Source organism: Acinonyx jubatus, chromosome E4 (assembly GCF_027475565.1).
Source record: "Acinonyx jubatus isolate Ajub_Pintada_27869175 chromosome E4, VMU_Ajub_asm_v1.0, whole genome shotgun sequence".
In the NCBI taxonomy this organism is placed as follows: Eukaryota; Metazoa; Chordata; class Mammalia; order Carnivora; family Felidae; genus Acinonyx; species Acinonyx jubatus.
In genome coordinates this window covers 38265588-38283942 of record NC_069395.1, presented here as the reverse complement: position 1 = coordinate 38283942, position 18355 = coordinate 38265588, and the positions used below count along the sequence as shown (strand labels likewise).

Here is an 18355-nt window from a genome sequence, read left to right as displayed (position 1 = left end):
TTCAGCTCAGGTCATGATCTCACAGTCTATGAGCTCAGGCCCTACATCGGGCTCTGTGCTGACAGCTCAGAGCCTGGAGCCTGCTTCGGATTCTGTGTCTCCCTGTCTTTTTCTGCCCCTCCACCACTCATGCTCTTTCTCTCAAAAATAAACATTAAAAAAATTATTTAAAAAATAGTATCTGAAAACATGGAAATACATCCTGTGTTCATGGGTTAGAAAACTTATTTTTGAGATGGCAATTCTACTCAAATTTATTTACAGATTTAATGTAATCCCTATCAAAATTCCTAAGGGGCGCCTGGGTGGCTCAGTCGGTTAAGCGTCTGACTTCAGCTCAGGTCACAATCTTGCGGTCCGTGAGTTCGAGCCCCGCGTCGGGCTCCAGGCTGATGACTCAGAGCCTGGAGCCTGCTTCCAATTCTGTGTCTCCCTCTCTCTCTGCCCCTCCCTCGTTCATGTTCTGTCTCTCTCTGTCTCAAAAATAAATAAACGTTAAAAAAAAAAATTCCTAAGCCTTTTTTGCAAAAACGGAAAAGCTGATTTTCTTAAAAATAAAAGAGAGAGAGAGAAAGAAATATTAAAAAGTAAATAAAATGTCAATTACAGCTCATTTTTTTAAAAGGTCATTTTCAAATTTATATAGACTTGTCAGGGGACCCAAACAATCAAAATAATATTGAAAAAGAACAAAATTCTCAAAGAAGATCATAAATCAAAACAGCTACGAGCACATGCATTAGAAAACAATATGATTACAACACCATTCCCTATTAAAAATTTAGCTTTCGATGTTGTTAGCCTTACACTATACCATATTTTGTAGTGAACTAGGCAATCCCTAAAGGTAATTGTCTAAAGGGCTAGACAATATTTTCACAGTATCTTCAGAGTTAACAAACATAATAAACGAGTCTAATCATTTTTTTGAGAGAGAGAGAAAGAGGAGAGTGTGCATGCAAGCAGTAAAGGGAAAGAGAGAGCATCTTAAGCAGGCTCCATGTGGAGCCCAGTGTGGAGCCCTACACAAGCTCAATCTCAGGACCCTGAGGATCACGACCTGAGCTGAAATCAAGAGTCAGACGTTTAACCAACTGAGCCACCCAGGTGCCCCTATTTTTAAAGTTATACATTTTCATTTCTGAAATTCAGCAATAAGCAATCAAGTGACTTGCTTCCCTTTATCAGACATTAACTTACTACTACCTTTCTTATATATCCACCCATTCGAAAATTTTTCAATGTTTGTTTATTTTTGAGAGACAAGAGAAAGAGCATAAACGAGGGAAGGGCAGAAAGAGAAGGAGACACAGAATCTGAAGCAAGCTGTAGGCTGAGTTGCCAGCATAGAGCCCAACACGGGGCTTGCACTCCTGAAATATGAGATCATGAGCCGAAGTTGGATGCTTAACTGACTGTCCATTCATTCTAAATCAAACAAGTTTATACTTTGGGTTTCTTAATATTTGAATAACTGTTATTCAAAGGAATAAATCAATGGCCCAAATTGCCTTTTACAGTACTCCAGTATATATCATTATGGATGCACGGAGACTAATCACCTTCATAGGGCCCAGACGCATTCTAGAACCAACCCTACAATTCTAAACTAGTGACTCAAAGGAAACCTAGAAATATACATGGGTTTGCGGTCTCCCAAGGAATTCTATTCCTCATTATGGAAAGGGGAAAAAGAATAGTCAAGACCCCAGAAGAGACCCAGAAAGATGTAGTACTCCAGCACACTGGTCACATTTTTTTAAGTCTGGATATCTCTGAGTGTCTAGCACACATGTACCCAGGGCCAGGGTAAACTAAGAAAAGTGGCTTTGTGTCACTTAGTGTACCGTTTACTAGGATGAGAATTACTGAAGACTGCACCTCTTAGCTGAGTGGCAACATCAGTAATCGTCTCAGTCTCATTAATAGTCTCAAATCATCCAGGAATGTTTTTCAATGTGAGATTTATAATGCATGTAGAAGATTTAAATAGAAACAAAGAGAACTTATTTTGAAGACCCTTCATTCAGTTCTATATTTTTATTAAAAGACTATTTTATATTCACTATCACAATACCTAGTACATAGTACTAATAAAAGCTTGTTGAATGCTCAGTGGAAAGATAGATGGCTGAATGAGCATGGGTAGAAGGAATGGGTAGAAGGAAAAAACAATGAGTATCAAAATAAAGTTTAAAAAGATTTGATACTCTTGGGGTGCTTGGGTGGCTCAGTCAATCGGGCACCCGACTCGTGGTTTCAGCTCAGGTCATGATCTCATGGTTCGTGAGTTCAAGCCCAGCATCAAGTTCTGGGTTGACAGCACAAAGCCAGCTTGGGATTCTCTCTCCCTCCTGCTCCCACTCTCTCTCTCTCAAAATAAACAAATTAAAAAAAAAAAAAAGAGTTGTTGCTTCTCCATTTTAAAAAGCTACTCTAATTAGGGGAGAAATGTATGAGAAGTTACATGGCACAGTGGAAAAGAAGACAAGATTCAAACTCAGAAAGACCTAAATATTTACATCTTAGCTGAAACTCAGTGACTTGCATTGTTGAGCAAATTGCCTACTTTATGTAAGCATAGTTTTCCCCACCTATAAAATGGGGATTACAGTATCTACCTTACAAACACAATAAACCAGCAATTTTGGCACCTAGAACAAACTAAACAAAACCAGTTCTCAAATCAACTCTGTAATTCATAATGTAGCCCACAGATGGGTGTTACTAACAATGCTCGCCATCTGGAAGCTTCCTGTTTTAAATAATTATTCTTGCTAACTAGGTGCCAAGCTTTTAGAATCATTACATTAAATGTTTGCACCCTCTAAATTTTAGTGTCCTTAGACAAAGCCCAGTAAGACCAGCCATAGTTCAGCTTATAGGCTTGTTCTGAGCGTTAAAAACAATGTTCAGAAAAATCCCTTGTACGGTGACAGGCATGTAACAGATGATAAATTATTGTTATTATTTAAATATTTTATTAATACCTTTATGTCATCCATTTGTCACTCTACATTCTCACAATTATTCTAATAAACCCTCAGAGTATATAGATTAATCATATCAGGCCACTGCAGAAATATATAAACAAGACAGAAGTGAAAGGATATTTACTAGAAACGTCCGCCTCAAAGATTCAAGTTGATTCCTTCGATCTTGATTTTTGGCTTTTCTGTTTTACATACATAAAGACCTAATGAGTTAGACAAATAGAGGGTACCTTAATTTCAGGAGCCATTCTAGAATGAGGAAGTAAGGGAAACATCAGGTTCAAAAGGAGAATTCAAAGTTACCACCATCAGGGTACGTTTCTTTGTTGGGTGGGCAAACAGAACTGCTGCTATTGTGTTCTGCCTCTAGTCTCAGCTGTGCAAACACCAGTTAAGTAAGAAAAACATCAAGCCATCTTTATCAGATCTACAAACAACCCAGATAAACTCCTTTAGGATGAATAGTTAGGATGAATAGTTAGTATTTAAAATAACAAAATTGGCCAAATAATAAGAACACCTATATAAAGAAGCACTCCTACTTAGCTCTGAAAGATCATTTTCTCTGAATTATCAGATATCCCGAAATAATGATTTTATTATAGAGTATATCAAACCAAACCAAGGTCACAGATAACAATTCTATTTTCTTTTTTTTTTTCTCACAGGTAACCATTCTTATAGCAAGAGTTAAATTTAAATGATTCATAGGTATTACTGGTTATAGTGATGTTTCAATAACAGTTTTCCCACACTAAAACAAATTTTCCCTAAGAAAACATCTCTTCTACTCACAAGTGTCAAATCAGCTCACAAGCCAGAGCCCCCAATTTCCCAACAAATTAAAGAATAAATCCATCATACTCAACATTACACTCAGTGGTGATTAGCTGAATGCCCTTCCTCTAAGAGCAAGAACAAGACAAAGATGCCCATTCTCACCACTAGATTCAACATAGTACCAGGCGTGCCTGGGTGGCTTAGTCGGTTCAGTATCTGATTCAGGCTCAGGCCATGATCTCGCAGCTCCTGAGTTTGAGTCCCATGTCAGGTTCTGCGCTGAAGCTCAGAGCCTGGAGCCTGCTTTGGATTCTGTGTCTCCCTCTCTCTCTGCCCCTCCCCTGCTTGCACTCTGTCTCTCTCTCTCTCTCTCTCTCAAAAATAAACATTAAAAAAAATATATATGTATACACACACACACACACACACACACATATATATGTATACAAAGATTCAACATAGTACTAGAAGTCCTAGCCAGAGCAATCAGACAAGAAAAAGAAATAAAAGGCATCCAAATCAGAAAGGAAGAAATAAAACTGTCTCTATTTGCAGTGGCAAGATATTATACATAGAAAACCCTGAAGACTCCATCAAAAAACTGTTAGAACTAATAACAGATGAAATCTGTTACAAATCATTGCTGAAAGAAATTGAAGACAAAAATAAACGGAAAGACATTCTACACTCATGTACTCAAAGAATTAGTATTGTTAAAATGTCCATACTACCCAGTGAGATCTACAGACTCAATGCAATCCCTATCAAAATTCCAATGACATTTTTCACATAAGTAGAAAAAAACAATCTTAAAATTTGTATGGAACCACAAAAGACCCCAAATAGCCAAAGCAATCCTATGAATAAAGAACAAAGCATCTCCTGATTTCAAACTATATTACAAAGCTACAGTAATCAAAACAGTATGGTATTGGACACATAGATCATTGGGACAAGATAGAGCCCAGAAATAAAACCACACATACATAGTCAGTTAATTTATGACAAAGGAGCCAAAAATATACACTAGGGACAAGACAGTCTCTTTACTAAAAGGTACTGATAACAACCACATGCAAAAAAAGTAACACCATACCCCTATTTTACACCATATACAAAAATTAAAACAGATTAAAGACTTGAACATAAAATCCAAAAACATAAAATCCTAGATAAAAACGGGGGGGGGGTAGCTTTCTTGGCATGATTTTTTTTTTTGGATTTGACAGCAAAAGCAAAAATAAACATGTTGGACTACATCAAACTACAAAGATTCTACACAGCAAAAGAAACCATCAACAAAATGAAAATGCAGTCAACCAAATGGGAAAAAATATTTGCAAATCATATATCTGATAAGGAGTTAATATCCAAAATATATAAAGAAAACATAATATCAAAAAACCTAAACAATACGATCAAAACATGAGCAGAGGAATTAAAAAGATACTTTCTCAAAGAAGTCATACAAATGCCAAACAAGTACATGAAAAGTTACTTAACATCACTCATCATCAGGGAACTACAAATCAAAACCATAATTTGATATTACCTCACACCTGTTAGAATGTCTATCATCAAAAAGACAACAGGGGTGCCTAGGTGGCTCAGTCAGTTAAGCATCTGACTTCAGCTCAGGTCATGATCTCACGGTTTGTGGGTTCAAGCCCCACATCAGGCTCTGTGCAGACAGCTTGGAGCCTGGAGCCTGCTCAGATTCTGTGTCTCCCTCTCTCTCTCTCTCTCTCTTTGCCCCTCTCCCACTTGCACTCTCTCTCTCAAAAATAAATAAACATTAAAAAAAATTTTTAAAGACAACAGATAACAAGTGTTGTGGAGAAAAGAGAACTCTTGGACACTGCTGGTGGGAATGTAAAATTGGTGCAGCCATCACAGAAAACAGCATGAAGGTTCCTCAAAAAACTAACAATAGGACAACCATATGTTCCAGAAATTCCATTTCTAGGTATTCATCAGAAGGAAACAAAATCACTATCTCAAAGAGGTATCTGTACTCCCATGTTCATTGCAGCATTATTTACAATAGTCAAGACACACACACACACACACACACACACACACACACACACACATAAACACACATGGGAATATTATTCAGCAATAAAAAAAAAAAAGGAAACCCATTAGTGACATATATGGACCTTGAAGTCATTATGCTAAGTGAAATATGTCAGAAAAGACACAAACAGTATATGGTCTCACTTATGTGTAGAACCTAAAAACAACCAAACTCATAGAAACAGAAAAGAGATTAGTGGCTACCAAAGGCAGGGGTGAGGGATAAGGGGTGGTGGGTAAAGTGGGTGAAGGTGGCCAAAAGATAGGAACTTCCATTTATATGATTAATAAATGCTGCAGACATAATGTACAACATGGTGCCTATAGTTAAAAATACTGTATCATGTATTTGAAAGTTGCTAAAAGAGTAGATCTTAAAAACTCTCATCACAAGAAAAAAAAACTGTTAACTATGTGACAGAAAGGATATAACTAAACTTATGGTAATCATTTCACAAAACATACATATATCAAGTCATTACTTTGAGTACCTTCAGTATAATGTTACATGTCATATGTCAATTATATCTCAATAAAACTGGGGGGAAATTTTTTTAAAACCAGTAACGTCCATGTGTCTGTTAGGAGGTAGCTTTTACACTTTTAAATACGAACCAGAAGCACTGCTCTGATGCTACATTTAACACATAGTTAAAAGTATAACCACAAGGACTGAAATAAAGGTTATTTTACATATTGATTAAAAATCAGAATTCTGTGATTGTGATTCTCACAGTTTGTATGAATAAAAAATTGAATAAACAAAAAAAAAGACTAAAAAGCAATTAGTCAAGCATAATTTTTTAGTTCTTATGGCACATTAACAACAAAAACCAATCCAGGGCAGGAATGGATATTGTGGTTTCAGAAAGACAGGCATATGTTAAATCGGAAAAACATGTTTAAATGGTAACATTCCTTAAGACAGAAGTCTACTATATTTAGTATCAAGTTCTGGTGAGAAATAATTCACCATCATAATCACAAAATAACTACCTAAATGATATTTTTTTTGTTATTTGCTGATATGGATCCATAATTCTCATTTTGAAGTAAAGATTTTTATTTTTCTGGTGCCATCAAGTGGTAACATTATGAAGTACTCTAAGTTTAAATGCAAATAACTTTAGACAGAAAAAGATCACATTGATGTATCTGTGTCAGTTAAACACTAGTGACATTTTAGCACAAAATTATCTTTAAAACAAAAAAGAAGGGAAAATATCAGAGCTAATTGCAACTTATCCCAATTTTAAACTCCCAACCCAAAATGAGAGTTAAGACAAAGAAGAAAAATGTGCAGATCTTTAAAGACCAGAATGTTCTACTAGCAAACAAAAAACCCCAACTGACTATATGACACTACCTGAAAAACAAAAATTTGTGGGACCCCTGGGTGACTCAGTCAAGCATCCGACTCTTGATTTCAGTTCAGGCCGTGATCTCACGGTTTTATGAGTTCGAGCCCCATGTTGGGCTTTGCACTGACTCTGTGGAGCCTGCCTGGGATTCTCTCTCTCTCCTCCCTCTCTCTGCCCCTCCCTGGCTCGTGCTCTTTCTGTCTCTCTCAAAATAAATAAATAAACCTAAATAATATATATAAAAAAAAGAAAGAAAAACAAAAATTTGTATCAAAATGAGGTATCAATCAAACCAGGAGAAATACTCCCTCCTGAAACCCCATTAACATGGCAGTAAAAGAATTATTTTTAAGGCAAAAGCCCCCAAGGACAAAGAGACTCCAAGAGAAGACTGCAACAACATTTTACAAAATGAAAATAGATGGATGAGTGGTTATTGACTTAGGAAGCTCAAGAAAGCTGCCTGATTTATATGACACTGTAAATTAGTTTGGGAACGTGTAGCACTGGGTAGCTTGGAAATGAGAGTAAGGGCCAAAAACAAGCGAATTAGTGAAAATTCTGGTTAAGAAGCACTGATGCCACCAGATACACTCCCTCTTCCGGTCCATGCAGCCAAGTATTCATCGTCTACCACATTAGAAGGCTGAAAGTTTAAACTCTCATAAAGCAGAGCACTTCTGGAGGACAGGACACCAAGCATGGTGAGGGCGGAAGTACTACAGCAAAAAAGGGTTCATGCTACAGGAGACTATGGTCATCGGAATGGTTCTAACAAGTCAAAGATGACAGGAAAACAGTAAAAATGATGATATTCTGGAAAGAAAACCATCAAGAAGGTCTTATCAACCTTCGGCTTTTGTGTCCACAATGTCACGTAACTAACTGTGGTATGCTTTACTCTGTTTTGTTTTGTTTTTTTTTAATGTTTTTATTTAGAGACAGAGAGAGAGCATGAGCAGGGGAGGGGCAGAGAGAGAGGGAGACACAGAATCCGAAGCAGGCTCCAGGCTCTGGGCTGTCAGCACAGAGCCCGACATGGGGCCCGAACTCACAGACCATGAGATCATGACCTGAGCTGAAGTCGGACGCTTAACCGACTAAGCCACCCAGGCGCCCCTTACTGTTTCTTGTAAGGAAAAGACAAATGACTTAAAAAATCTGAGGCAAAAAAAAAGGTTAAGTTCTACTTACAGACATTAGAAACATTCATTCTAAATGTCCCCAATCACCCCAGTAACTAGCTGAGAATTTATGGCAACTAAAACAGAAAAGAACAGTAGGTAAATCCAAGAACCTTTACATTTCATCTCTTCTCTTCAGGCCAGCAGGAGTAAATGCACTAAATCTCTGTGAATACTCCTGTGAGAGGTGAAGGCTGGGGAACACTGGCCACGTCAGAAAAAAACAGAATATTATTCATACAAGAGACATGGAGATTTGAGTTTTTTAAATCCTGTTTTTGTTGGTTAATTGATCAAAGCAGAGTGTTAAGTAGCTCTGATCCTGCCTTCCCTTCATGTAACTAAAAGTGTTTACCCAAATTTAGGTCATTTTTTTATGTTTATTTATTTATATGGGGGAGAGGTGGAGGAGTGGGGGAGGGGCAGAAAGAAAGGAGAGGGAGAGAATCCCAAGCTCAGTCTGACTCCACAGACTCAGCACAGAGCCCAATACGGGGCTCAGTCTCATGAACTGTGAGATAATGAACTGAAAGGAAATCAAGAGACAGTTAACTGACTGAGCCACCCAGTCATCCCCAAAGGTAGGTCATTTAATCTTCAGTAATTTCTCATTTTGAGTCTCGTTTGGACATAGGACTATACACAAGATACAGTTATATGTATACACTTTCTTTCCAGATACCAACATAAGAACATTCCAAAACATATTAATACAGATAAAACTGTACCTTGAACACCTTCTAGGAGTAAATCAACTCCTTTCCTATAAAAATTGGAAGCAGCTTCATAGTCATCTTCTTCTTCCTTTTTTAAAGCCAGCTTTATTAATTCTCCAGCTTTCTCCAAATAATCTCTCTTGCCAAGCTTGGACTTTAAACTGCCAGGAAAGAGGCTACGACTTTCCCGTTCTTCTTCTGTTTTGTTCTGTTCGCTGTCAGAAGCAACGGCCCCTAATGCTGATGGATCCGAAGAAAGATTGAGACCAAAAGTTCTAACGGGAGAGTTTTGATTGGAAGCCATTCCATCATCTAACTCAGCAAGAGAATCCACGTCCACAGTAAGAGATATCAAATCACTGTCACTGGAGAAACCTAGAAATATGATCACAATATAAATAGATATTAAATTAAGAATCAGCCAAAAAGAATACAAATCATGCTGACTATTCATTTGTTCATACTATTCGAGTCGATTAGGAAGGCTGTCATTGCCTGATGGAGATCGGTGCCTGGCCATTTGCTTTAGCTTACTGAATTCAGCTCTGGAAAATAATCTCCTTTGCTTTAATTATCAGACTAAAACTGAAGACAAGTCTTTATCTAGTCTTGTAAAATGAAGAGCCTTTACCACAAAACCTTGTAACAACAGCATTATAACAAAGAAAAAAGAATAAGAGCCTCAAGGTAAGACAAAAACAAGTGCCTGAATCCCAGCTCTTAAAACTTACTATGTGACCAAGCCCAAGACACTTAATTTACTTACTATGCAGAACTTTAAATGAGGAATACAGTTCATGCATACAAAGCATAATAGGCTATCATTCAATTGCAACTATTATGGCAATTATGTAGTGATTATTTATTTCTACAACATACCCTCAGAGGTATGCTTTTAGATAATCCATATCTGGAAAATGTACACCATTTGGTTGTGTGTGTGTGTGTGTGTGTGTGTGTGTGTGTGTGTTTTAAAGAACTAAATTTTTAGAAATTTTTGTTTCATTCTCTTCCACAAACTTTTGGAGAGAGGTTTGGTCTGTATTTGCCTCTTAGTTTTCTGACAGAAAATGAATACTAGGTGGTACTGAAATATTTAGCGATGAAAATTCTTTCTCCCATTTCACAAAACTGACTTCATGGTAAACGAGCATGAAGTACAACAGTTATGAAATTTCCTGGCGTTAGGACCTCCCTTTACATTCTTAAAATAATTGAGAACCTCAAAAAAGCTTCTTTTTGTGGATTATACCTGTAAATACCTAAAAAATATACCTGTGGATTATACCTGTAAATATCTATTTAAAATAGACTAATTTTTTTAAGTAAACATTAAAGCCCATTACATGTTAATATAATTTTTGTTCAAAATAACTATATTCTCCAAAGCAAAAAAGTATTTAGTAAGAATAGTGACAATGTTTTACAGTTGTACAAATCTTTTTAATTGAAGATGACTAGATTCTCATATTATGATTTTGCACTCAATCTGTTGTCGGATGTTGCCCTGGTTGAAAGATTTGAGGAAGATCTTGCATAGATATGTAACTGAAAATGGGGTGAATATTTTAGCAGCCTTTTCAAATACTTGTGGATATTGTTTTTTGATACTATACCAAAACTTGACAAGTGGTAGTTTCTTAAAGCTTAGTTGCCATATAGAATATAAATTCTTGTCAGTGAAATTTGTTTCTATTACATTCAACTCCATTGATCTGTCTTGCACACTGAATGTGTGCATCACACATTGGACATTTTGAAAGTACTGGTTCCCTGAGTTATAGTGACAAATCACATTGGTTACTATCACCACCAATCTCAGCAGAATATTCTTTAGGTCTTGGGGAACTGTCAAGCTCAAAGTAGCAGATACAAGTTCTCCAAAATTCAGGCATCTGGCTGGCATCAGGTGGTAGAGCGTATGACTCTTGATCGCAGGGTCTGGAGTTCAAAACCCTCATTAGATGTAAAGATTACTTTAAAAAAGAAAAAAAAAAAAAAAAGGTTCTCCAGGATTCTAATTTGGCACTGAAAACTCAAAGTTTATCATTGGCAACAAACACTGTCAGCTGTTTTCCTTAAAGTGTCAGCTCACTTTGTTTGCGTTTGAAAACCATTTGCCAAATACCCAAATCTGAATAATGACAGTTTGTCTGTCAATTGTGCTTTCAAGCAAAAATGATGTCCCAAGAGAAAAGCTGCTAGTTCATAGCTCAAACAAGTGCTCTTCCTCAAGACAACCATGGCAATTCAGTTAGGCAGATGTGTTTTATGTATACTTCCATTTTTTCACACAGAATATAAGAAAGACATGTAGCAAACGGTGGAGATTTGATAAAAATTAATAGTTTTTACTGCTTTATCATGGGCATTCTTAGGTAAAATGAGCATTGGCATTACTGCAAGTATGCGGCATGATTCCTGTTACGGTCTGGTATCACTGTCTTGATTCACACTCAGGCAAGGCAGTTTTACCTATCATTGCTTTTGCATCATTAGTGCAAATGTCAACACAGTGAAAAAGACAAATAATTTCCTAGACTATTGCAAAAATAATTTCTGCCTTGGTGACCCCCTGAGAAGATCTCTAGAATACCCAAGGGTCTAAAGACCATACTTGGAGAGCCACTGATCTATATATCATTCAATAAGATTGACAATAGAGTTACATACAAATTAAATTTGGGAACAGCTATGCAATCTGCATCACCATTGAATGTTGACTTCCAAGTTCCTCAAAAAAGACAATATATTAAAAAGAAAATTATTTCCTCAAGATCATATCCTAAGCCAAACTTAAAGGTAGATTAGACTATACAATTCTAGAATAGGGATCAGCAAACTTCTTTTCTGAGGACCAGAGAGTGAATATTTTAGGTTTTGTGGGCCACGTGATCTATGTCACAACAAATCAACTCTGTTGTTGTAGTACAAAAGCAGCCACAGATAATATGTAAATGAATACGCATGGCTGTGTTCCAGTAACACTTTATTTATGGATGTTGAAATGTGAATTCCGTGTAATTTTCACATGCCATAAAATAATATCCTTTTGAATACTGTCAATCATTTTAAAATGTAAAAACCATTCTTAGCTATTAGGTCACATAAAAACAAGTGGCAGGTCAGATTTGGCCCACAGGCCATAGTTTGTCAACTTATTATAGACTTAAATTGCTTACTTCATTTCAAATAAAGTAAGTTAGGGTAAAAACATGTTACTGGCAGCTAAACTCAAATTTCAAATCAACTTTAGACACTACTTTGGCACCCTGTCAACATATCCTGTTTTCAGGGGCTTTTCTCAAATCCGTGGAATGCCCATAAAGAACTAATTTTGTTCTCTAAAAGCAAAACACTTCATTAAATCCACAAGCTGAGAAGAGATTCATTGGCTCTGGTGGAAATCTTTTCAATCTCTGACATTTCAACTGTACAGACAGCTCTTCAAAATCAGAATCTTTTACAGCAATCTACAAAATTATTTAACCACTGTTCTGAGAAATATATAAATTTCATAAAAGATTTTTTTAATGATTTCAAAACATTTTATATATTCCAATGCACACTTATTTCCTTAAATGGGGGTATTATATAACCTGGTCCATTGATACTAATAAACAAATAGACAAAGTTTAAAAAATAAGTTCTGGTTTATACAGCTAATCATAAAAGAAAGGAAACACTGTTATAGATCTTTTGTCTGCTCTCCAGTGTCTTGTCACTATAACCTTCACATCATCTATCACACTGTACTGTTTCATGTTTTGCCTGATTTTCCTTTCAAACAGGAACAATAATACCAAAGGGCAAAGGGGTAAAATTATGTGTACTCAGTTTCTTGGCTTTTGACCACAAAAATCTAGTGGCATAGTCTTATTTCCTCTCTTACCTTTCCAATCTTATTTTGTTAGCAAAGGAAATCATGATTACATAAAATTGGATCAGAAGAGCAAGACCAGCAAAATACCTGGGAAGAATATCAGATAATGAAATAAAGTAATAATTAATAATAATATTCAAATAATTTCCTTTTCAAATTCTACCTAATTCTAAATGAAGAATCTTTCAAAGTGAGCAAAGAAAAACTAGCATGTTAGAAAGAGGAATTTTTCTAGCCCAACTACGAGAGGAGCAAAGGGAAGCAAAAAGACTTCTGAGTTAACCCTTTTGGAAGACAATTTGACAATGCATATCAGATGCAGAAAATCTTTATACCTTTGACCCAGAAATTCAACAATTATACCAAAAATAACCAGAGATACGATCAAAGATCTATATTTGAGAATAATCATCACAAAAATTAGTGAAAATTTGGAAATAACAAATTCCTAACAATAAGAGATTATGGTACATCCCTTTGATAAAATATTATACAGCTATTAAAAATTATGTTACAAACGAATATTTAATGCTAAAGTATTCATGATCTATTATGCAAAAATAATAAACTGCAAAGCAGTATATACATATACTATAATTCTAATTTTAAAACAAAAACAGAAAAAAAGGCTAGAGAGGTAGCCTAACAGTAATTTTCTCTGTATGGTGGGATTACAGATGACTCTTACCACATTGCTTACACGTGTATGACAAGCTCTTAAGGCTCTGTATTTGAAGGCTATCAAAGGAGATGCAACAAGGGCTAAAACTGGGAATTTGTTTGTGAACGAATATATGCTATACAAACATAATTTATGCAATATAGGCCCATACGTATCACCCAGCAGCCAGTGCCAAGGAATTCCTAACTTAAGAGAGAAGACAGAAACGATTACAGACAGAGTTGTCTGAAGCAGACTAACCCTTGACATTTCTTCCTCGCCTACCTTCTTCCTTTAATTCTCCTCTTAAGATGCACCCTACCATATCTCAACCATATCATAAGTCGAACCCTATCATATCTCAACCATACACTGCAACCAATCATCTTCTAGGAAATCTCTTCTGCATTTAAGCAATTTCTAAATTCCCTTCTTCTCAATGAAGTATTCCCCAATCACCTCAAGAACGCTCCCCTTTCACTACCACAGTAATGAATTATTTATTCACACACACACACACACACACACACACACACACACTCAGTACCTAGTTTTTTTCACCTTATATCCTTAATACAGCTACTTATCACAGTGCTTGCTCACCTCCTTGAATTCACGGTCCTGTCATTCAACCTGTTTTATACAAAGCTACATAGAAATATCACGGAAAGTGGAGACTAGCTTCCTAAAACCCAGAAAGAAAGCTAATAAGATAGAGCAGCAAACAAGAGGTTCTCAGTTAAGGTGAGTAGGAAGAACACTGTGGATAAGGCAGGGCAACAACTGACAATTCAGACACTATTTGTCAAAAGTTAAACCAACCTGAAGTCAATCCATGTTTAAAGGGGCCCTCTGGAGCCATCATGAGAGTAAAAGGTACATCCTTCACCAACACCATCAAGACAAAAACCTAAGCCTTTTTGGGAAGGGATGGGAGGGGGAAGAGTCAAAGGTTCTATGAAAGCGTTCTGCCTCCAGGTTCATATCACAGAGATTCAAGTCTCAGGGCTATTAGAGGGCCCCAGGTGACCGGTTAAAAAGCAGCTACAGACATGAGGGGTTTATATAGCATCCCAGTTCACCTACCTACCTTCACCTTCTGTGCTTTGAACTGCTCAGAGTAGGGCAGTCTAGTGAAATCTGTCTAGGACACCACCTCTGAAAGACAGGCACCAGGGGAAAAGGTTGAGTTGCTATAGAATAAATCTTTATACTATAAACTATCAGAAATCTGTATTTGAAGACCATCTGCAAAAAGAGATCGGTTTCCTTTAGAACAACAGGTGGTCTCTCATGGTCAACTATATATAAAATACATGGCCTCATTATTATTAGCTGATAGCTTTCACTGAGCACTGAGGTTCAGTCAACGAAAGGGAATTTCTACTTTTCCTAGTAGCAATGACTCATGCTTCACACACAAAGCAAAATATCTAGCCAGCAGAACAAAGGTCACCCTGAGGGAGAAGACATACATATCAATCTCCATTAAGAAACAAGCCCTTATAAATATGATTTTAGGCGAATACCCAAATCTCATAATTAAGATTCCTGTACCTGATTATCAACTTATCATTTAGAAATAGCCACTGTTACTAAGAAGTACCATTCCTTTGATATGTCACATTTTTATAATGTCCTAGGGACAAGTCTTTGCTTCACCCTTGAAAATTTATGAAAAGAGGATGAGAATATCTACTGCATATTTGGTGAAAAACGGAATAAGTTCAGAAAGTAACATATCAATCAAAATTACAGCCCTAATACTGCTATCTTCTCATGAACAACAAGGATCCATGAGTTGGCTTTCCTTTCTATCTAATGAACTTCTTACGCTGCTACTCTCCATAATCTCTGCAAATCAATCCTGCTACCAGAGCACAAGCCGCTCACACTGGGAGTTCTATACCAAATATGTATTCTCACTGCCTCCCTCTCCATAAAACTAAATCTCTTCTTTCAAAATATATTTTTTATGATTGCTACTGAATACCCAGAGTGCCTAGACTGCCTTAGGCACATGGCTTAACTTCTCTGAAATTCCAATTTTTAATTGTGGAATAAGGGATTTATCTGTGTCATTCTTGATGTTCTTTCTACTCTCAAACACTTCCCATGACATATTATCAATTTTTTTTATTTGCCCCACCCAACCCCTAAAATCCAATATTATCCTCAATAGCCCTAGGGTTTATAAGAGTCAATATTTATAATTTGCATCATTTGTTTTACATGCACACATACAATGACACCTTCTCATTTATGTTTATCTTAAGAATAATAATCTGTTCTTTTTTACCTATTTTAAACTCCTTCACCAAAGAAAATTCAACTAACAAGGGAAAATAGATAAACGTTAGGCAGATAAGCACTTAAGAGAAAAAGGAACTTCTAACTGAATAAGCATACTCTATCATAATACAAGAGGGCCTAGAATAATCGCAGTAACAAGATTTAGGGTTCTCATGGTGCCACCTAGTGGATACTTGCGCTAAATCCTGCTTTAAATTTAAAATTACTTTCAATTAGGCTTTCTGTATTTTTGTCATCTTACACTACTCCATGGTGCACACACTTCAAGTTCGTCTCAAAAATAGATTTAGGCTATTAAGTGGTGAATCAACTTAAGAATATTCCTTTTTAAAATGAACCTGCCTGAAAGCATCAACTTTGAATCAACCAAATGAAATACAAATAATAAAAAGAAAAATATAATAATAAAATGACACTTTGATACAGAAGATTTTTTTCTCAAACTTAAATAACTAGACACCTTTCCAATTAGTCTCCCTTAATGCTTTAAAACTAATCAAAATTATCAAAATTAATACAGTTTACCTCTAATCTTCAAGATTTAATGGAAAGAATTCTTATCCCACCATCGAATAAAAATACAAATCTTGAACTGAGAGTGATTTTAGAGATCCCTTACACAGACCAGAAATAGATGCTATTCTCAAAATGTACATCTCATTTACTCTAAAATGGTTCATTCAAGACAGCTTAATAGATTCTTTCTTGTGTCTACAATTGCTACAATTGAACACCCAGGGAGCTCTTAATCCACAATTTACAGGCCACACACACACACACAAAGGTAGATCTGGCTACTCCCAGGAGACATTGAAGAATATTCCACACATGAGATCTTACATATAAGAAACTGACCTCTCAGTTTCTATTTGTGATTACGATCATCTAATTATTTTCTCTGGTTTGCTGCGTACACCTGGAAAATGTCCCTCCCACAACTGCAAAGGAAGTCAAGTCACGTATTAGGAAGAGGAAATGACACAGGTTACCAGATGAGAGTCTACCAACATCAAAGGCTCCAATATCAAGGCCATCATGGCAGTAAAGCAACCTACATCCTTCAAACGGGCCAACAGATGAGAGAAACATGTCAAGAAACTCAATTCCCATGCACCATTTTGGCCAGGTTTCTACAAATGTCATGGTAACTTCATAGCTAAGTTTAATCAAACGAAAAGATGCAAGTTTAAAAAGGAAATAAGATGTTAACAATCAAGTAAATCTTCTTTCATCTTTAAATATATATATATAGTTTAATTTCTCTGGACAAAGGATATGAAAAGTAACCAGCATTTCATTTTAAAAACATAAAACAATATAAACTTTTTATCTAAAAACCTACTGAATAATTTTATAATTCTCAATTTCATATTAGATAAAATACACTTACCAGTTAATCACCAAATTATTGGTTTTATGGAACCTTAAAGGGGTTTCCACTATCCCATTACAATCAAATGATAATTTTTTTCAAAGTCATTAATCCAGCTCTTTATGTTTTCCTCAGAAAACTTTCCTTCAAGGTAAATTAAGACCTGTTGATTGCATTTTTATGGTACTAATAAAAATAATGATCACTTAGCCTCTACATCTGTTCTCTGAGAGGTGATATACTTGCCATGTCATTCTAACTCTACTGAAGGACCTTGAAACAGCAGACTATATATTAAGATTTGCCCCTCTGGCTCATTTCACTGGCAAACTAAATCACAAGTGTGAAAAATGAATACACCTTTGAAACACCATTTAAAATACTACACTCAGAGGAGATGTTATGGAGTGAATCACCTCCTCACATTTTGGCTCTAAATCCAAACCCCGAGCACTTGCCACCACAATCCCTCTACAACTCTCTGTTTCACTGCATACCTGTGGGGCTTGGCTGGCTGCCAGCTTTCCCTGCTCTTTTGCTAGCACAGGCCCTCTCCCTTGGTTGTCTCTGGGGTTTGCAGACCTTTTGGTAGGAAAGTATATCTTCCACTTACCCAGTATGCCAGACAATCTCATGATATTTAAAAGTCATTTCCCCTCTCAAATAACAATGAATTTGCAAGCTGTTTGACACTCCGATCTGTATTTGTCAACAAGGTCTTTCAGCAGGATTAATTAGTCAGGCGTAAAGGCTTTTAAAGGGAGGGGGGATTAAAAAAAATCTAAGCTTTAACTGCCTTTCCAGTTCCATGTTTTGCATTCTTCATGGATCACAGTGTGTTTCAGAGATGGTAATACAGCTGGAAAACTAAGCTATGCACTGAAAGGATAAAATGTCAGTATTACTTTTAGGTAGCATAAGTCTTTTCTGATGTTTTTAACAAAAAGGTAGCCCCTAATTTCTCTCATAAAAGCCTATTCCTAAAAGATAAATCCTTTCGTGGGGCACCTGGG

The 18355-nt window shown here is 36.3% G+C and overlaps 1 protein-coding gene across 16 annotated transcripts in view; it reads right to left on the bottom strand.

The window, feature by feature from the left end:
• RPS6KC1 (ribosomal protein S6 kinase C1) overlaps positions 1-18355 on the bottom strand; it is a 318908-nt gene that overhangs the window by 255852 nt on the left and 44701 nt on the right. For 14 of the 16 annotated variants that reach the window (XM_053208752.1, XM_027074461.2, XM_053208747.1 and 11 more), the window contains one exon: positions 9126-9488. In XM_053208752.1, coding sequence (XP_053064727.1) covers positions 9126-9488 — 363 coding nt within the window. Of the gene's footprint in view, positions 1-9125; positions 9489-13005; positions 13084-14747; positions 14806-18355 lie in introns of those variants that run through there. The other 2 variants (XM_027074463.2, XM_053208751.1) reach the window with 2 other exon arrangements.